Genomic DNA, 16294 nt, shown 5'->3' with positions numbered 1-16294 from the left:
CCAGTAGTCTGACTCTGTACAAAGCAGCTTAATATGTACACATGCTACCAAAAAGAAGTTGGTCATATGTTGAGATTATTGCATTTTCCATAAAAGGTATGCCATCACAGCGGGTATCAGCTCCACCTATTGTGCGAAGGCAAGAATGTTTTTGAAGTCAAGACTAGGGGCGACAGGCCCCTCCCACTCTCCAGTTCATTCTTGCCTTTGTACGAACAAGATTGATATTTCCTATAGCGTAGCATTTAGCTAAGTCTTTTGTCTGTATTTGTTTTGTATTTGTCTGACAGGGCGTGGATGTATTCTTTACATGTGTGTTTACCAAGTGTTTTCCCTTCCCTCTGTCTTATAGCTAACGCTATTTTATCTTGGGGGATTCCCTTGGGGAGGTTCCCCCTTGCCCGGGCCGTTTTATTTCCCCAGTCCTTTCGTCCCCCGACCATTAGAGATACCGCGGCTGCGGTTTTCTCTACTCCAGTGGGAGCTTGCGGCTGCAGCTCCCTACATTACCTGCCGCTTGTCTCGTTGCCCAACCTGGCTGTTCGGGCCAATTTTCTTTCCGGGTTCCACCGCAACTTTTTTCCTCACGGTGGTGCCTTGCTAAAACATTTCCTCGAGAGACTGCTACTGCGGCTCTCTTTTTGCGGCTTTTTTCCCCGTTAGACTGTTTTGAGCCTCGCTGCTTACTTCCCTCGCCGCGACGGTCTCTGCAGACGGCGGCTGCGGCGGCTTCTTCCTGCTGCTATAGCAGCTGCGGCTTTTTCGTAGCCGTCCCCCAATTGATTTGCTACGCCGCGGCTTCACTTATCGACCCCGCTGCTGCAACACGAGCCGGCGTACCTCAGTCCACCATTGCTTCTTCATTGTCCGCCATTTTTGAGTAGATTTTCCCGCGCCTGACCCGGCCGCCATTTTGTTGCCCTCATTTCCACTCCTGTACTAACGTATATAGGGCTGCCTTGATAGGGCTCCCTGTGTGTGTCAACTGTTCTAGGACCCTATAGACAATACTAGGGTTCTTTTTCATCACGACCACTGCTGTATCCCAAGACTGTGACTGTGCCCTACTGTGACTGTGATCTCCGCTGTCTGTGCTGCTCATAAGCCGTGGCTGCGTTTTAAACTGTCTGAATCATACTCTGCTGTGGCTGTGTGCTGAGACTTTGACATTGTGCACAAGTAGAACTGTACATTCTGCCCCATCTGTGGCTGTGTACCTGCCTGCCTACACTGTACATTCTGCTCCTTCCGTGTGGGCTGAGACTGTGATAATCTGCACAAGTTGAACTGTACCCTCTGCTACATCCGTACAACTACCAATCTGTGACTGTGTGCCAGGCTGTTGATACTACACAATAATTACCATCGTACATTCTGCCCCCTCTGTGGCCGTGTACTTAGCGATCTGCTAGTGCATTCTACCCCCTCTGTGGTCATGTACTCAGCATATTCGGGTCTTTACATTCTGCCCCCTCTGTGGCCGTGTATTGCATACCCTAGTGAATACAAGATGGCAGAACAGCCAGAGACACCTAAGGCAACTAAGACCAAGCATGTCAAAGCTGTGGCCAAGACTAAACACCTCTCCGGCCACAGCAAAACCAAACGCCCACGATATGCCTCTATTCCGACTCGCACTAGAGCAGGCCAGGCACAGCTAACAGACATATTTCATTCTCCCGCTGCCTCCTCTGCCGAAGACGAATTTGCGGGTTTTCCTGAACAGCCAACAACTGGCCAGCCTCTTTCCATATTATTGCCCCATCCGCCGTCACAGTCTACCGCGCCTCCTACTCAAGCACTACCATCTGCTTCACTGGGGCTGCAGCTGTCTCAGGAATTTCTTGCCCAGTTACAAGGCATGTTGTCCTTTTTACAAACACAGTCACCACAGGTTCCTGTCATACCTCAGCACAGTATGGGCCAATATGTATATAATGAGGCAAATCCATCTTGCTCCCCAAATCCTTTTGATGTTACCAGAGGCAGATGTATCGATGACTTATCATGTGGGGCGGAGTCACCCTTTCTGGAGCAAGTCGAGGGTGACGAATGGAGTGATTATTCGGAACACGAGGAGGATACATCGTACCGCTTGTTTAATCCCTCCGACTATCAGCCTCTTGTTCGCAGGGTAGTTAACACCCTTGGTCTCCACACTACTCCACCGGCAGCTACCACTCCAGCTATTAAAGGGGCCAGGGTCCTCAAATCACCTGCACCAGTCGAACATTACCTCCCGGTGCCAGACCCCATCGCAAAACTGGCTGCCGATGAATGGTCTCATCCTTTGCAAGCTCGCCGCTTCAAGAACCTTGCGGACAAGCTTTACTCTCTGGCTCCTGACTTTACCACCAAACTGGCCGTTCCTGGCATAGACGAGCCTATCGCTAATCTAGTTTCTCGCTCTCTTTTGCCACGGGAAGGTGAATCCCAACTACAAGATGCTACTGAGCGGAGGTTGGACTTCGCTCTACGCAAGAATCATGAGGCCACCACTTTCTCCATGCGCGCCTCCGCATCAGCTTCCGTTTTCTCCAGGGCAGCAATGATGTGGCTGGATGATCTTCTAGAGGATCCTAATCCTGATCCCACATCGATAAGAAGGTCACTGATAAAGCTGCGTAAGACGGCGGCGTTTGTAGCTGATGCCACCTTAGACGCCAATCAACTGGGAGCACGAGCCATGACGGCTCAGATAGTCGCTCGACGCACCCTTTGGCTTCGTCACTGGCAAGCTGACTCCACAGCCAGAGTTAATCTCTCCAGGGCACCTTACTCCGGATCTTTACTCTTCGGCGACGAAGCCCTAAAGGCAGTACTTGTTGATCAGAAGGATGCTCGCAAACCGGTTTTGGCCACTGTCAAGCAGATTGACCACCGACCTTTCAGGCGCTTCCCCTCATTCCGTACGAACCAGCCCTTTCGAGGAACGTGGTCTGGAGGACGAGGCCGCGACTTTCGATCCTATGACTACCGTACCTTCAGGGGAGCCTGGAACAGACGTTTCCAGGGCAGAGGTCAGTACCAGCGGCATAGAGGTACTTCATCGTCCTCATATAGGGGAGGCTCTTGCCAGAACAAACAATACTAAGGCACTACCGGTTGGGGGCAGACTGCTTATGTTTAGAGACCATTGGCTGCATCTGACTAAGGTTGCCTGGATCAGGGACCTTTTTTGTTATGGCTATGCAATAGAATTTTGGGCGACCCCACCAGATAAGTTCCATCCTTCTCCCTGTCCTAGGGTGCCAGCCAGGCACGGCATCATGCAGACAGCTATACATCACCTCTTGGACATAGTGGTGATAGAGCCGGTACCTACAACAGAGAGGTCGGAAGGGGTGTATTCCCTCCTATTTGCCGTGCCCAAACGAGATCTGTCATGGAGGGCGGTATTGAACCTCAAGTTTGTCAACCGTTTTGTAATATATCGCAGGTTCAAAATGGAATCCCTCCACTCCATTACAGAAACCCTGCAAGAAGGAGACTTCCTGGTCTCTATCGACCTAAAGGAAGCATATCTCCATGTGCCCATTTGCATAGCCCACAAAAAGTTCCTTTGTTTTGCTTTTGGCCACCAGCACTTTCAGTATAGAGTGATGCCGTTCGGCCTCTCCTCTGCCCCAAGAGTATTTACCAAAGTGCTACTCATCTTAGTGGCTTATCTCTGGATTCAAGGGGTCCATCTCTACCCTTATCTGGACGATCTTTTAATACGGGCAACTTCTGAGGCGCTGGCTCATCGTCATGTAACGCTCACCCTCAATGTCTTGCAGGCCCATGGTTGGTTAGCCAACGTCGACAAAAGCCATCTACAACCGACCCAACGCCTACAGCATGTAGGTGCAATGTTGGACACCCTGCAAGCGACGGTGTTCCTGTCACCAGATCGTATAATTGCTATCACAGACATCACAAGATCTCTGCTGCACAAAACATCTGCAGACGTCATGTTTCTAGCCAGGGTGCTCGGAATGTTCATCTCTACCATCCATATTGTGCCATGGGCTCGAGCTCATACTCGCCATCTTCAGTGGGTCTTGCTACCGTTCCAACAAGACATTGCCAGATCAAACCATTGAGCAATCCCCTTGAGTCCTGCGCTCCGCCTTTCGTTCCGCTGGTGGACGAGGGTCCAACATCTTTCCAAGGGCACCCCGCTCAGAGACCCCCGCAGGACTGTTGTCACCACAGATGCCAGTCTGATCGGCTGGGGAGCCCACTGCAACTCCCAGTACGTTCAGGGAGTTTGGTCCACAACAGAGCAGACTCACAGCATCAATTGGTTGGAGCTAAAGGCTGTCCACTCAGCTCTGCTTGTTTTTCAGTCTCTGTTCCCTTTGGACCATGTTCTCATTCGAACGGACAACACGTGTGTAAAATCACATTTGAACAGACAGGGGGGCACCAGGTCTCGCCCTCTGCAGGACTTAGCCTCCCTCATCTTCGTCTGGGCAGAACACCATCTACAATCTCTGAAAGCAGAACATCTCTGAGGGACTTGGAATGTGACGGCAGACTGGCTCAGCAGACAACAGGTTTTTCCGGGCGAATGGAAACTTCATCCAACTATTTTCCATCGTCTCCAGTGTCGATTTGGCGCCTTCTCAGTCAACCTGTTTGCTTCCAGTCGCAATTATTTATTTATTTATTTCATTTTTAAACCGCCCATAGCGAGTAGCTCTCTGGGCGATGAACAAAACAAGATTAAAATACAATGTTTACAATAAAATTACAATAAAATCAGCAACAAGTTAAACGAAAAACATTAAATGAAACACATTGAACATTAAAATGCCTGGGAGCATAGCCAGGTCTTAACCTGGCGCCTAAAAGAAAGTACCGAAGGCGCCAGGCGTATCTCCTCAGGTAGGCTGTTCCACAGTTCGGGGGCCACCACAGAAAAGGCCCTAGATCTAATAACAATCCTCCGGGCATCCTGATGAGTTGGTACCCGGAGGAGGGCCTTGGATACTGAACGAAGTGAACGGGTAGGTTCATATCAGGAGAGGCGTTCCACAAGGTATTGTGGTCCCACACCGTATAAGGCTTTATAGGTCAAAACCAGCACCTTGAATCTGGCTCGGAAACAAATAGGCAGCCAGTGCAGGCGGGCCAGGACAGGTGTTATATGCGCAGACCAGCGGGTCCTCGTCAACAACCTGGCTGCCGCATTCCCAGGTACTTTGCCCGATACCTGGACACAACAGCAGAAGCAGTGGACGCTCTGTCAATACCGTGGCCAGACGGTCTTTTGTACGCCTTTCCCCCAATACCACTGTTAGCCAAAACCTTGAGGAAGGCGCGGAGCGGGAGGGCACAACTGGTTCTGATAGCACCATATTGGCCACGCCGACCATGGTTCTCGGATCTTCTTGCAATGTCAGTAATGGATCCTTGGACACTTCCAGTCAGGCCAGACCTTCTATCTCAGGATCCAGTATGGCATCAGGACCCCACTTGGTTCAATCTAACAGCGTGGCTTTTGAACGGGGACATTTGAGGTCGGCTGGCCTGTCTGAAGCGGTTATTGATATTATCTTGGCCTCGAGAAGACCATCTACCACTCGTATTTATCAACATACTTGGGTGGCTTTCTCCACGTGGTGCCAGTCCCACCACTACGATCCATCCAAGGCCACTATGCAACAGGTGCTGCAATATCTCCATAGCGGCTTCATGATGGGACTCAGGCCCAACACTTTACGTCGACATGCCTCGACTTTGTCGTCTATTATTTCAGTGTCTTTCTCTGGTGCGACTATTGCCTCCCATCCGTTCATCAAACGCTTTCTGAGGGGAGTCGCTCTCAGATCTCCAGCTGTTGTACATCGTTTTCCCTCATGGAGTTTGTCAAAGGTTCTGCAGGCTTTGCAACGCCCTCCGTTTGAACCCATCAGGACTGTGCCTCTACGTATGCTGTCCTTCAAGGTTTTGTTCCTGATCGCAATCACCTCTGCGAGAAGAGTTTCGGAACTGGGCGCATTGTCTTCTGCTCGTCATCTTTGCGTTTTCCATAAGGACTCTGTTGTACTGAAGACTGATCCTTCCTTCCGTCCCAAGGTTGACTCAGTTTTCCATTGCAACCAGGACATTGTTTTGCCTTCCTTTTCCCCGAATCCTACCCATCCTCTCGAGAAGGCTTGGCATTCGTTGGCATTCGTTGGATGTTCGGAGGGCTCTCAAGACCTACCTGTCTAGGACCCAGGATATACGACAAACTGAATCTCTATTTGTATCCTTTAATCTATGGGGCATAAAGTAGCTAATTCCACCTTATCCCGCTGGTTGCGGGCTTGTATTGCCTTAGCTTATGAATCTCTTAAGCTTCCTGTGCCAGCTAGCATAACTGCTCATTCAACCAGGTCAGCGGCTACTACGGCTGCTTTTGCTACCAACGCTCCTGTTGCTGATATTTGCAGGGCTGCCGTTTGGTCTACCCCACACTCGTTTATAAGGCATTATAAAATAGATCGCTATGCCTCTGCTGACGCTTCTTTTGGCAGACGAGTGTTGCAACAGGTTCTTAATGAGGATTAGCATGTGGGTGGTCCCTCCCTGTATGGGCTGCTTTGGTACATCCCGCTGTGATGGCATACCTCCTATGGAAAATGTACCATTGGTCTCACCTGAAAGGTGATTTTCATAGGAGGTATCCCATCACGACCCTCCCAGTTGGAGGATGACTAGATATTTTTTCTAAAGTGTTATATATTCTTGTTACGCTATTGTATTTAACTTTAAGAGTGAAGTCAAGACTTCTAGTTCTGTTATTTCGCTATGTTGGAGTCACGTTATTATGCATGTTATGATTGTGTTATTTTCCTGCTGGCAGGTCTGTTGGCCTTGTTCTTGTATTTTTAGATATTTCTCTTTAGACTCGCTGCGAATGAACTGGAGAGTGGGAGGGGCCTGTCGCCCCTAGTCTTGACTTCAAAAACATTCTTTCCTTCGCACGATAGGTGGAGCTGATACCCGCTGTGATGGCATACCTCCTATGAAAATCACCTTTCAGGTGAGACCAATGGTACATTTAGTGAGAATTTAAATAGGAAAAAAACCCCTTCTAATAATTTGTTTCTTTTAAAATGTATTATTTGAATTGGAGAACAATGTGTCTTTTACAGTTGTGAAAGACACATGATTTGCAGTATGCTAAATGTAAAAACACTAAATTAAATATAATGCTGTTTACCCTTTTGAAATATTCATCTTGGAGCCTTTTCATGTCGAAAGAAAATACAGCTGTATGCTTTTCATTCTTTTCCTTATATGAAAACCTATTTAGAAGTGCTTACTTTAGTTCCTAATTGTTTTCAGGGATGGCATAGAGTTTGCTTTTAAAGAGCCTAACCCGCAAGGTGAGAGCCATCCACCTTTAAATCTGGCATTTCTTGATATATTGAGTGAGTTCTCTTCCAAACTTCTCAGGCAAGACAAGAAAACAGTGTAAGTACTTTATCCACATTCTTTGTATTTGGAGTTTCTTACAAGATAACAGTTGTCTTTTAAGTATCATCATTTGTTAAGAATTGTATGATTGAGAACTGTGATTTAATGTAGAATACTTTGATTTCCTTGAGTTTGCTTAGCAATTAATTGTCTGGTTTTGAAGAGTCATACAAGAAATTTAGCATTGAGATGAGACAGCATCAGAAGTGGATAAAACTATCAGTGGTTTCTAGTCATGATGGCTATGTTCTTCTTCTAGTATCAGTCAGTGTGCTTCTGAATACCAGTTGCTGGGGAACACAAGAGTGTATGGTGGTGATGGGTAGTTCTGTGCTCTTCTTGCTTTCAGGCTTTTCATTGCCATCTGGTTGGCCACTGTGTGAACAGGATGCTGGACTAGATGTGCTTTCAGTTTGATTCAGCTAGGCTGCTTTTAGGTTCTTAATTTTTTTATAGTATTGTTTTAGAATATTGTGGGTGGACAAACTTCAGCACTTTATTAGGGCCCAAATCTTGTTGGATGCCGTTCTAGGCACACTAGTCTTAGAACAGAATGGGCGTGTAGGTTGTCCATGATCTTGATATGGAACAAGAATGGTTTTTACCAAGAACTCCAAAGGAGAACTTGAGCATGGTTCCAGAGCCAATGTTGCATTCTAGCCCTACGAGTTTGTCTGTATCTTAGATTGCTATTGCATTCCAGGTTAGGGCCAACTCAGCAGTCTTTTCTAACTTTATGCAGTTTTGCTAGTGGAATGGAGAATGAACAGATGTAAGAGTGGCTAGAGTCTGTGCTGCCAAAAGTAATATACGGTCATGGCTCCCAGCAGTTTTTTTTACTGTTACGGGAAGGTCACAACTTAAATGTCATCCCTGTTTTTGGAATTTTGAAAATTTTAGAAGAACTGTGTGATTCCTTGTAATGTTTGTTCCTATGTTAAAATACATGAGATGTGTATTAGTGACCATTGCTTGTTTCTTTTTAAAGGTATGTTTACCTGGAGAAGTTCATGACTTTTCAGATGTCTCTCCGAAGAGAAGACGTGTGGCTTCCGCTCATGTCTTACAGGAACTCTTTGCTAGCTGGAGGTGATGATGATACTATGTCAGTCATTAGTGGAATCAGTAATCGAGGGTCTACAGTAAGGAACAAGAAAACAAAACCAGCCACAGGGAAGCGGAAATTACCTGAAGGTTTGGCTTTTTTACTTTTCCTGTAAAGCATGTTTGGCTTTTTAACTTGGAAAGAGTTGGTGTAAATTGTGCTACAATTCCCGATCTTACTTTATGTAGGGGCCTTCCTCTGTCATAAAACTTCATCTATTTTACTCCGCTATTCCCAGAGATCTGACCCAGCTCTTTTTCATAAAACTAGAAAACATTCAGCTCACCTTTGGTTCAGTGAAGATGGCATATTTCTTGTCCTCCAAAGCACTGGCTTGTGCTCCTGCCTCTCTTGGTGACTTTCTGAAACTATAGTTGCTGCTGTGACATGTAACAGATCTCTGGCAGTGCTAGTGAGGAATTTCCCCCAAAACATAAGATGAAGCATGGTGTGATGTAGGTTTGCAAACAATGGTTTGCAGGCAGTGCTGGTTAGCACCAACCATATTTTGCCTGATATCTGACCTTGGTCATGGTAAGCATGGTACAGCAAACAAGGAAAGGGAGGTAGGAAACCCACACATCAGGGAATGCATGAGCCTGTGTTATATTCCTGTTCTCCAAATCATTTAGGGACTGGAAAATCTGCATTGAGTGTTCCTTGTTTTCCTTGCAGCTGTTCCTACTGAGTGGGAGAGAGTTGCTATTCTTATGTATGTTGAGGTCTGTTGCCCAGTCTTCTGTACAATTGCAATAAGCTGTTTTTCTTCCTTCTGCATTTGTCTTTCCTTCCTATGGTTCCTGACTGGGGGGAGGAGACTTTTTTTAAAGCAATTCAGTAAAAGGATAAAGGCTTTTTTGGAGGTAGCCAGTACAGACAGCAGTGCCTGGCAAGTGCAATGTTTTCAGCCCAGCATTCTTGTTGGTCTTGTTGGAAGACACAATGGAGGCAGGCTGGAGCGGAAGCCTCCTTAGAACTGCAGAAAATGGATGAGGGACCGCTTAAAGTGGTTGGGCTGTCTTTCTGCCGACCTATGCCCTGGCCACTGTTCCTGGTGTACTGAGCCCTACTGAAACAGGGATTCCCTTCACTGAACTGGCTTGGTGTGCCAATCCAGGATTTAGTAAGAGTAAGTCAGAGGGTGGCAGTGGCCAGCACAGGTTGACTCCTACCCTGTGATCATCAAGGCCCTTCACACTGAATTCTGTTGGTGAATTTGACAGATTATTTCAATGAGCAGCCCAGTAACAAACCAGCTGTAGGAAGGGCCTAGGTTCTTCTACATTCCATTGTATGAGAATCCTGCTGCTATCTTGTGTGGGCCAGGGCTCATCAGGGGAGGCCATAGCAAGTGCCCAACCTGAGAAGAGATTAAGCAGGCCCACCACAGAACAGGGAAGACACAATCTCAGACACTGGGCAACAGAACTCACAATACATAAAAATAACAACTTGAAAAATACATTAAAATGATTAATTAAGCATTCCTGGGGCAGTGCGCTATCAAGGAAACATGATGGATAAGTCCATAAAGAGGAAGTGATTCATGAAGTGAAACTAGTTTGCTGAGCTTTATATAAATTAGTAAAACTTCCAACTGGGTATTTTATCAGTGCACTGTACTTTTAGAAATGTGACACAACTAATTCTATTGCTGCAGTTCTCTTTAATTGTATTAATTAAGGGATTTGATCCGAAGCTGTTGTTTTTTGTCTCTTTAGCTGAGGAAAGCAGCAGTAGCGACAGCATGTGGATGAATAGGGAGCAGACAATGCACACGCCCGTCATGATGCAGACGCCGCAGCTCACTTCCACCATCATGAGGGAGCCCAAAAGATTGCGGCCAGAAGAGAGTTACATGGGTGTCTATCCAATGCAAGCCGAGCACCACCAACCTCCAATTGACTACAAGTATATACACATTTCTAATCTCTGTGCTGTGTAGCCATTGCTCAAATATTTGGTCCATTCATATTTTAAAGAAAATTTTTCTCCTTTTCAAGTACGCAGGTGACATGGATGCTGGCTCAAAGGCAGCAGGAAGAAGCAGCAAGACAGCAGCAGGAGAGAGCGGCCATGAACTATGTGAAACTGAGAACTAACTTGCAGCATGCCATGTAAGCTCAAGCAACAATTGCCAAAAGCAATGGTGCTCACTCTTCACTGGTATTTATGTTCTGTCCTTTCTATTTGCATTCTTACCTCTGGTTGAATCCCAAGGGCCTTGATAACTGTTCCAAGATCCAAAGAACTGTGAAACTAGCTCGCATTGGAGCTCATGTTTCTCACACATGCCTCCCCTTCTCTCCCAGTGCCATGTAGCAGAGTTTGGGGAAGCAGATGGGGCAGCAGTTCAAAGAAAAAAAAATCCAAGTGGGCCAGCTCAAATCCAATCCTGAAGCGATTCTCCATTTGTAGCAAGCATTTCATGTATTTAGAACAGCTGTTCTCAATCTGTTCACCCCACCCAAAAAAAAAAAAATGAGCAAGGAGTGCAGTGCTTGCCATACTGGACACAAACACTGGAGGCAGGTGGAATTGCAGTTGCACCAGTTCCAATGCCATAGCAGGATATAGATGGGAAAATGAATGAGGATGCAACATGAGCTGTGCTCAAGCCAATTTTGGCTTTCACTGGAGCATTGGATAGTCGTTTGTAATCCTGCATCATATAGTGGTCATCCAAACAAGAACAAATCTGTTAACACTATTGTTGCAAACTATAGTGCAATCCTTTGTTTGCAGCAATTATCTTGAAAAGTTCCTGAATTCTTTCTTGTAGTTTATTGGAAATGATGCATTATATACCTGCAGGACCAGGGTGATCAAATAGGTACTAGGGCAAAGTTCTCTTGGTTCTTTCCAAAGCAGCTTATTCTGAGGAAGCTGCTACCGTTCAGTCTTGATGCAAAAATATACATTAGAAATCGTTTTTAATTTATATTTCAAACTTACATATAAGGAAAAGCTAGGCGTCACTCACACATTTATTATATTGTTTTAGTTGCTTGGTAACCTGTTCTCTGAGTGACTTTTTGGGAGAAATACTTACAGGAACATACTTAATTGATAAAAGTTTTTATTACCAATGTTATATATAAGTAACTTGATGATATACAACGAAGAATTTTTAATATAAACGTTGTATGCATTACGTGACTAAGTGAAATTCTGTATTATTCAAATACCAGTCGACGTGGCACAAGTCTGATGGAGGATGACGAGGAGCCAATTGTGGAGGATGTGATGATGTCATCGGAAGGACGCATTGAAGATCTCAATGAAGGCATGGATTTTGATACCATGGACATTGATCTAGTAAGAAAAATAAATCACTTTAATCTTAAAGCCTTTGCGATGGTGTATCTGTCTTTATATGATAGCTTCTGCCACAGCAGGTTTTAGGAGTCTGCTGCAAACATTTTTGTATTAATTAAAACTGGGTAGGCCATTTCTCAGTTTAGTATTCCAACTAAATTAAATATGAACAGCTGTCCAGATTTTAATCATTTGGCTGCTTTGTATTTTAAACAAGACTTGTAAAAGTATTTGTATCAAGGCTGGCATCTTATATTCTGTCAAAGCAAACTGTATAAATAAGAATCCAATATGATGATATCTTGTTTGCTTTTTCAGCCACCATCAAAGAACAGGAGAGAAAGAACAGAGCTAAAGCCAGATTTCTTTGATCCCGCTTCAATCATGGATGAATCTGTAAGTGTGGTGTGACAAACTGGATGATTTAAAGTATTTAATTACAATATTTGGTGATCAGATTTACTTGGCAGGGCGAGCATCCCTTCCCCCTCTGGCAACTGTGGCAAAGGCTGCCATTTGCCTCACTGGGTTGGAGCTGGGAGGGTGCTAAGGGCTAAATTCTGTAGTCATACTTCACTGCAGAAGTTCTCCCAACTGAGTCTGAAGGTTGCCATGAAATGGACAACCCTCTCAGCTTCCTCCTGAAGTTGTAGCTAGTCTAGTGAGGAGATTGTTCCTGACCTCATGTTGCAGTTCTAGTGTCTTTGAAACTCACAGTGACACCAGACACAAGACCACACAATTTTGATAACTATAGCCAAAATGTGAACCTTAGATAACATTAAAATAGCAAAAGTTACAGTAAAAAAAGGGACTAAACATCTTCCCGTTGTGTATATTATTCCCTTGTCTCTGTTAGTATGTGTTTACCTAGAGAACTCTTGGTCTTGTGTTCTGTTCACTCATGAGTAGGTTATCTTAAGTAATTAGGAGATTGGGAAAGCTTTTGATGGTGAACCTTAAACTTCACAGTATTTTCTCCTGCTGCTAGTTGCTGAGTGCTAAAAGGATCTTGGATACAACAGAGGGAAAATTCATAATGAATGGCATTTTAATATTTAATTTTAACCATAGCCCACTTTAAAATTTGCACTCTCTTGCCCTTAGATGTTTTGTTTCTCTTCATTTCTTTTCTTATGTTTATATCGCACCTTGTCCCCATAATGGTACCCAAGGTGGCATAGATGTGGTTCCTAGATGGTCAAAGTATTGCCAAGAGCAGGGTCTTTTCTGAAAAGATGTCATGGGTGTGACCACAAATTGGCTGCCATGGGGGTGTGCCTAGTCACAAACTGTTAGCCCCCCCCATCCCAGATCATTGTCGTTTCTACATATGTGGTGACTATGATTGGTCCTTCCTCTGTTTTCATTTTGCGTTTTCATTTTGACCCACCCCTGGTCACTTAAGTTCTTCCCATCCGTGATCTCTCTATTCTCCGCTTACTAAATTTAATTAATTAATTAATTAATTACATTTATATTCCACCTTTCCTCCAAGGAGCTCAAGGTGGTGTACAAGCAGGGTTATTCCCCTCCTGATTTTATCCTCACAACAACCATGTGAGGTAGGTTAGGCTGCCTTTCTTTCCTGCGTTTTTCTTTCCTTGGCTCAGAGGTGATGATTTTGTATGGAAATTGCTTGGCTCCCAACTATGGTAGGCAGCTGTCATCTTAGGTCCCCCAAATCCATATCCGAAAGTTAACACCAGGCAACGCATTTTGTGGGATTTAACATGGCACCAACCTGTTACTTATGCGAGCTGAATGGCTCTTGTACAAAAGTGCAATAGCTAGCCACTCTGGAGAGGACTTGGGGAGAGGGCAGCAGCAGGCAATAAATTGGAGCCAGAGTGGGCCCAGGCTTCAGGAGAACACTGGCCCAAAGTAAATCAGTCAAACCCTTATGTTTGAATTGGAAAAGTAGCTGCATTTCATGAGTAGCACCACATGGTGGCAGTAGATGCTAAATCATTTGATCAAAGTCTTATGGTTGCTGTAAATATATACTTATTAGAAATTGGTTGACTTTGCTTTTAATGTCAGAAGAAAACATAATCTTAGTAGACTTTCTTTTAACTTTTCCCTCCAAGCCGTGTGTTAGATTTCATCGTTTTTCAGAATAGGCACAAGAAAAAAAAACAGTTGGTAGATATGGAAATGTGTTTGGCACCATATAAACAAATGCACTTTGATTCAAAGGTTGCCCTTGGCTTCTCTAAATCTAAAAGATTTTTAATACATTTTCTTACAGTTCTAGTGCAAGCACTGTTGGTGAAATAAAAAGCTTTAACATCTAGTGACCTACCTGCAGTATTCTACAATTTCATGTTAAATATTTATGCCTTGGTCTGCTCTAGCCAACTGAATTTATTTACATTACAAAGTTTGCTCTGCATGTAGCTGAAAAGTGTTGTAGCATCAAGATGAAGAAGTTGCATTAACTTCTGGATTTGCATCTCTTTGTATATTCCCACTCACCAGTTTTGTATCAAGGACAAGAAAAAGTTGTCCTTTGTCAATATTCTCATGGCCACTGCTGAGCAGTACTTGCCTATATACTGGGAGGGGCTACCTCTCCCCCTCTGGGCAAATTCCCTCAGATGAAAGGGGTCAGGGGCTGCATGCCCAAAGCAAGTGGGACCAGCACCCAAAGTGGCTGAAGCCAAAACATACACATTATTTATTTATTTGATTTCTATCCTGCCCTTTGTCCCAGTGGGGGAGCCCTTAGATGTTTTGTTTCTTTTTGTATGTTTATATCCGACCTTGACCCCATAATGGAACCCAGGGCAGCATACATGTGGTTCCTAGATGGTCAAAGATCACTCTCTCCTATCACACAAACAACCCCATTCTCTCTTCCCACACCCTTTGGCTTATGTTTCATCTCTGTTCACTGAGAAAGGGTTCTCCAGGCAGAACAAACAGCTGTTTGGAAGCAAGGAATCCTTTCTCAGTGCACAAGGTGGATGTTGTGCACTAAGTTCACAAAGTGGAGGCCTGGCCAACTGGAAGAGAAGCCTTGACAGGTCCATGAGCTGATAGTCCCTCAACTGCTGGAGTATACACTAATAGTATTATCTGTTTATAAAATTTACGAATGTAGACATTGGTGAAAACAGTTATAACCTGATCTCTTGTCTTCCCTCCTCTCTTTTAGGTTCTTGGGGTATCAATGTTTTAATACCAGTACAACCGATAACTCCGTGGTGAAGTAATTTTCTAATGTGGAAGAGGAGATTTTTAAAATAAAATAAAAATGTGGTAGATACAGTGATATTCTGAACAAGATTTTTTTCTCTGAGGAGAATAATGTGCTTATAAGATCCAGTACATTTGAGGGCAGTTTTGTCTGCCTGAAACATAAAGGACAAGTAAACAACTTGAGGATAAGCTATAGTTTCTGTTGGAAAACCAGTATTTTATTTATGTTATATTAGTTTATTTCCAAATCATAGTAAATAATCACCTTTTGGAAATTTCTAGCTATTGGGAAGGCGCTTGCTGCATTTTCAAGCCCCCCCTTTATAATCTGATGGATGGTATTTGAATAATCATGACTGCTTCTAGATTATTGAAATCATGAGATGATTTGATTATAAACCCTACTATTTGTAGAACTAAAAGAGACACTTGAAGCATTTTCAGTGAAATGCTTTAAATTCTGGTCAACAGAAGCTTTGATTAAGTTATGATAATTATAGAAATGAATAAATGTACAAGCTGATTATTTTACTCAAAAATATTTTGGAATCTAAAAAAACAGCAACACACAAGCCTCCCAACACTTCCATATTGCATATTCATCAAATATCCAGGAACCATGAACTGCCAGAAAGCACTGAGGTCAATCCTGCTTACCCATTTACAGCCCTGAGAGTTTGCTTGTCCTTTAAGAAAAATGTAATGTTGTGAAATTCCTTCAAGTAGTGCCACTGTATTTTGTCTCCAAATAAAGAAGCTTATTGTAGTATGTTTGCAGAAAAAAAAGATTCTAAACAAAAAATATACAGCTTATTAGAGTGTGGGAATAGGGGTCTAAATTTTAAATAAAATATATATATATATATAAATTGGTGCTGATTTTATAATTGCGCAGTTTGTTTAGTTTTTTCTTACTTTTAAATTCCAACTTAAAAATTATGAGGTTTCAGAAATATATTGAAAGTTTAACAATGTTTAAAAATAGATGAGCATGAGAATTCATGCTTTAAAAATGATTTTTAAATTTGTATTTTATATTGTTTTATCTATCTCTGTCTTTGCAAGCAGTCTTCAGGTTAATAATAATTCTAACAGGTTACAGTACATTTCCTTTGTATGTAAATTAAATTGGATAATAGAAATTCATCAATACCCCCATAATATTCTTTGAAAGCTAAGCTTTAAACTTCATTTTGTGACTTTTTTCATAAT

General features: G+C 43.7%; 2 protein-coding genes across 7 annotated transcripts in view; both read left to right on the top strand.

Moving 5' to 3' along the window:
- STAG2 (STAG2 cohesin complex component) overlaps nt 1-15951 on the top strand; it is an 81424-nt gene extending 65473 nt beyond the window's left edge. For all 6 annotated transcript variants that reach the window (XM_061598550.1, XM_061598551.1, XM_061598552.1 and 3 more), the window contains 7 exons: nt 7324-7452; nt 8444-8649; nt 10282-10471; nt 10564-10677; nt 11752-11878; nt 12197-12274; nt 15039-15951. In XM_061598550.1, coding sequence (XP_061454534.1) covers nt 7324-7452; nt 8444-8649; nt 10282-10471; nt 10564-10677; nt 11752-11878; nt 12197-12274; nt 15039-15062 — 868 coding nt within the window. In that variant the 3' untranslated portion in view covers nt 15063-15951. The remainder of the gene's footprint in view (nt 1-7323; nt 7453-8443; nt 8650-10281; nt 10472-10563; nt 10678-11751; nt 11879-12196; nt 12275-15038) is intronic.
- Nucleotides 756-4682, top strand: LOC133371298 (uncharacterized). The gene is made up of 2 exons (XM_061598557.1): nt 756-3020; nt 3780-4682. Exons 1-2 carry the CDS (start codon nt 1436-1438, stop codon nt 4664-4666), a joined length of 2472 nt encoding a protein of 823 aa, XP_061454541.1. The 5' UTR covers nt 756-1435; the 3' UTR covers nt 4667-4682.
- Nucleotides 15952-16294: the final 343 nt, after the last annotated feature.

The sequence above is a fragment of the Rhineura floridana genome, chromosome 16, assembly GCF_030035675.1.
Source record: "Rhineura floridana isolate rRhiFlo1 chromosome 16, rRhiFlo1.hap2, whole genome shotgun sequence".
NCBI classification, from domain to species: domain Eukaryota; kingdom Metazoa; phylum Chordata; class Lepidosauria; order Squamata; family Rhineuridae; genus Rhineura; species Rhineura floridana.
This window is presented reverse-complemented; position numbering and strand designations above follow the sequence as displayed.

Bases quoted from the DNA above. Each gene is read 5' to 3' on its own strand.
- LOC133371298 (XM_061598557.1), top strand. From the start codon at position 1,436: ATGTACTCAGCATATTCGGGTCTTTACATTCTGCCCCCTCTGTGGCCG. The intron at 3,021-3,779 runs GTCAGTACCAGC...AATGTCTTGCAG, and splicing joins CAGACGTTTCCAGGGCAGAG to GCCCATGGTTGGTTAGCCAA.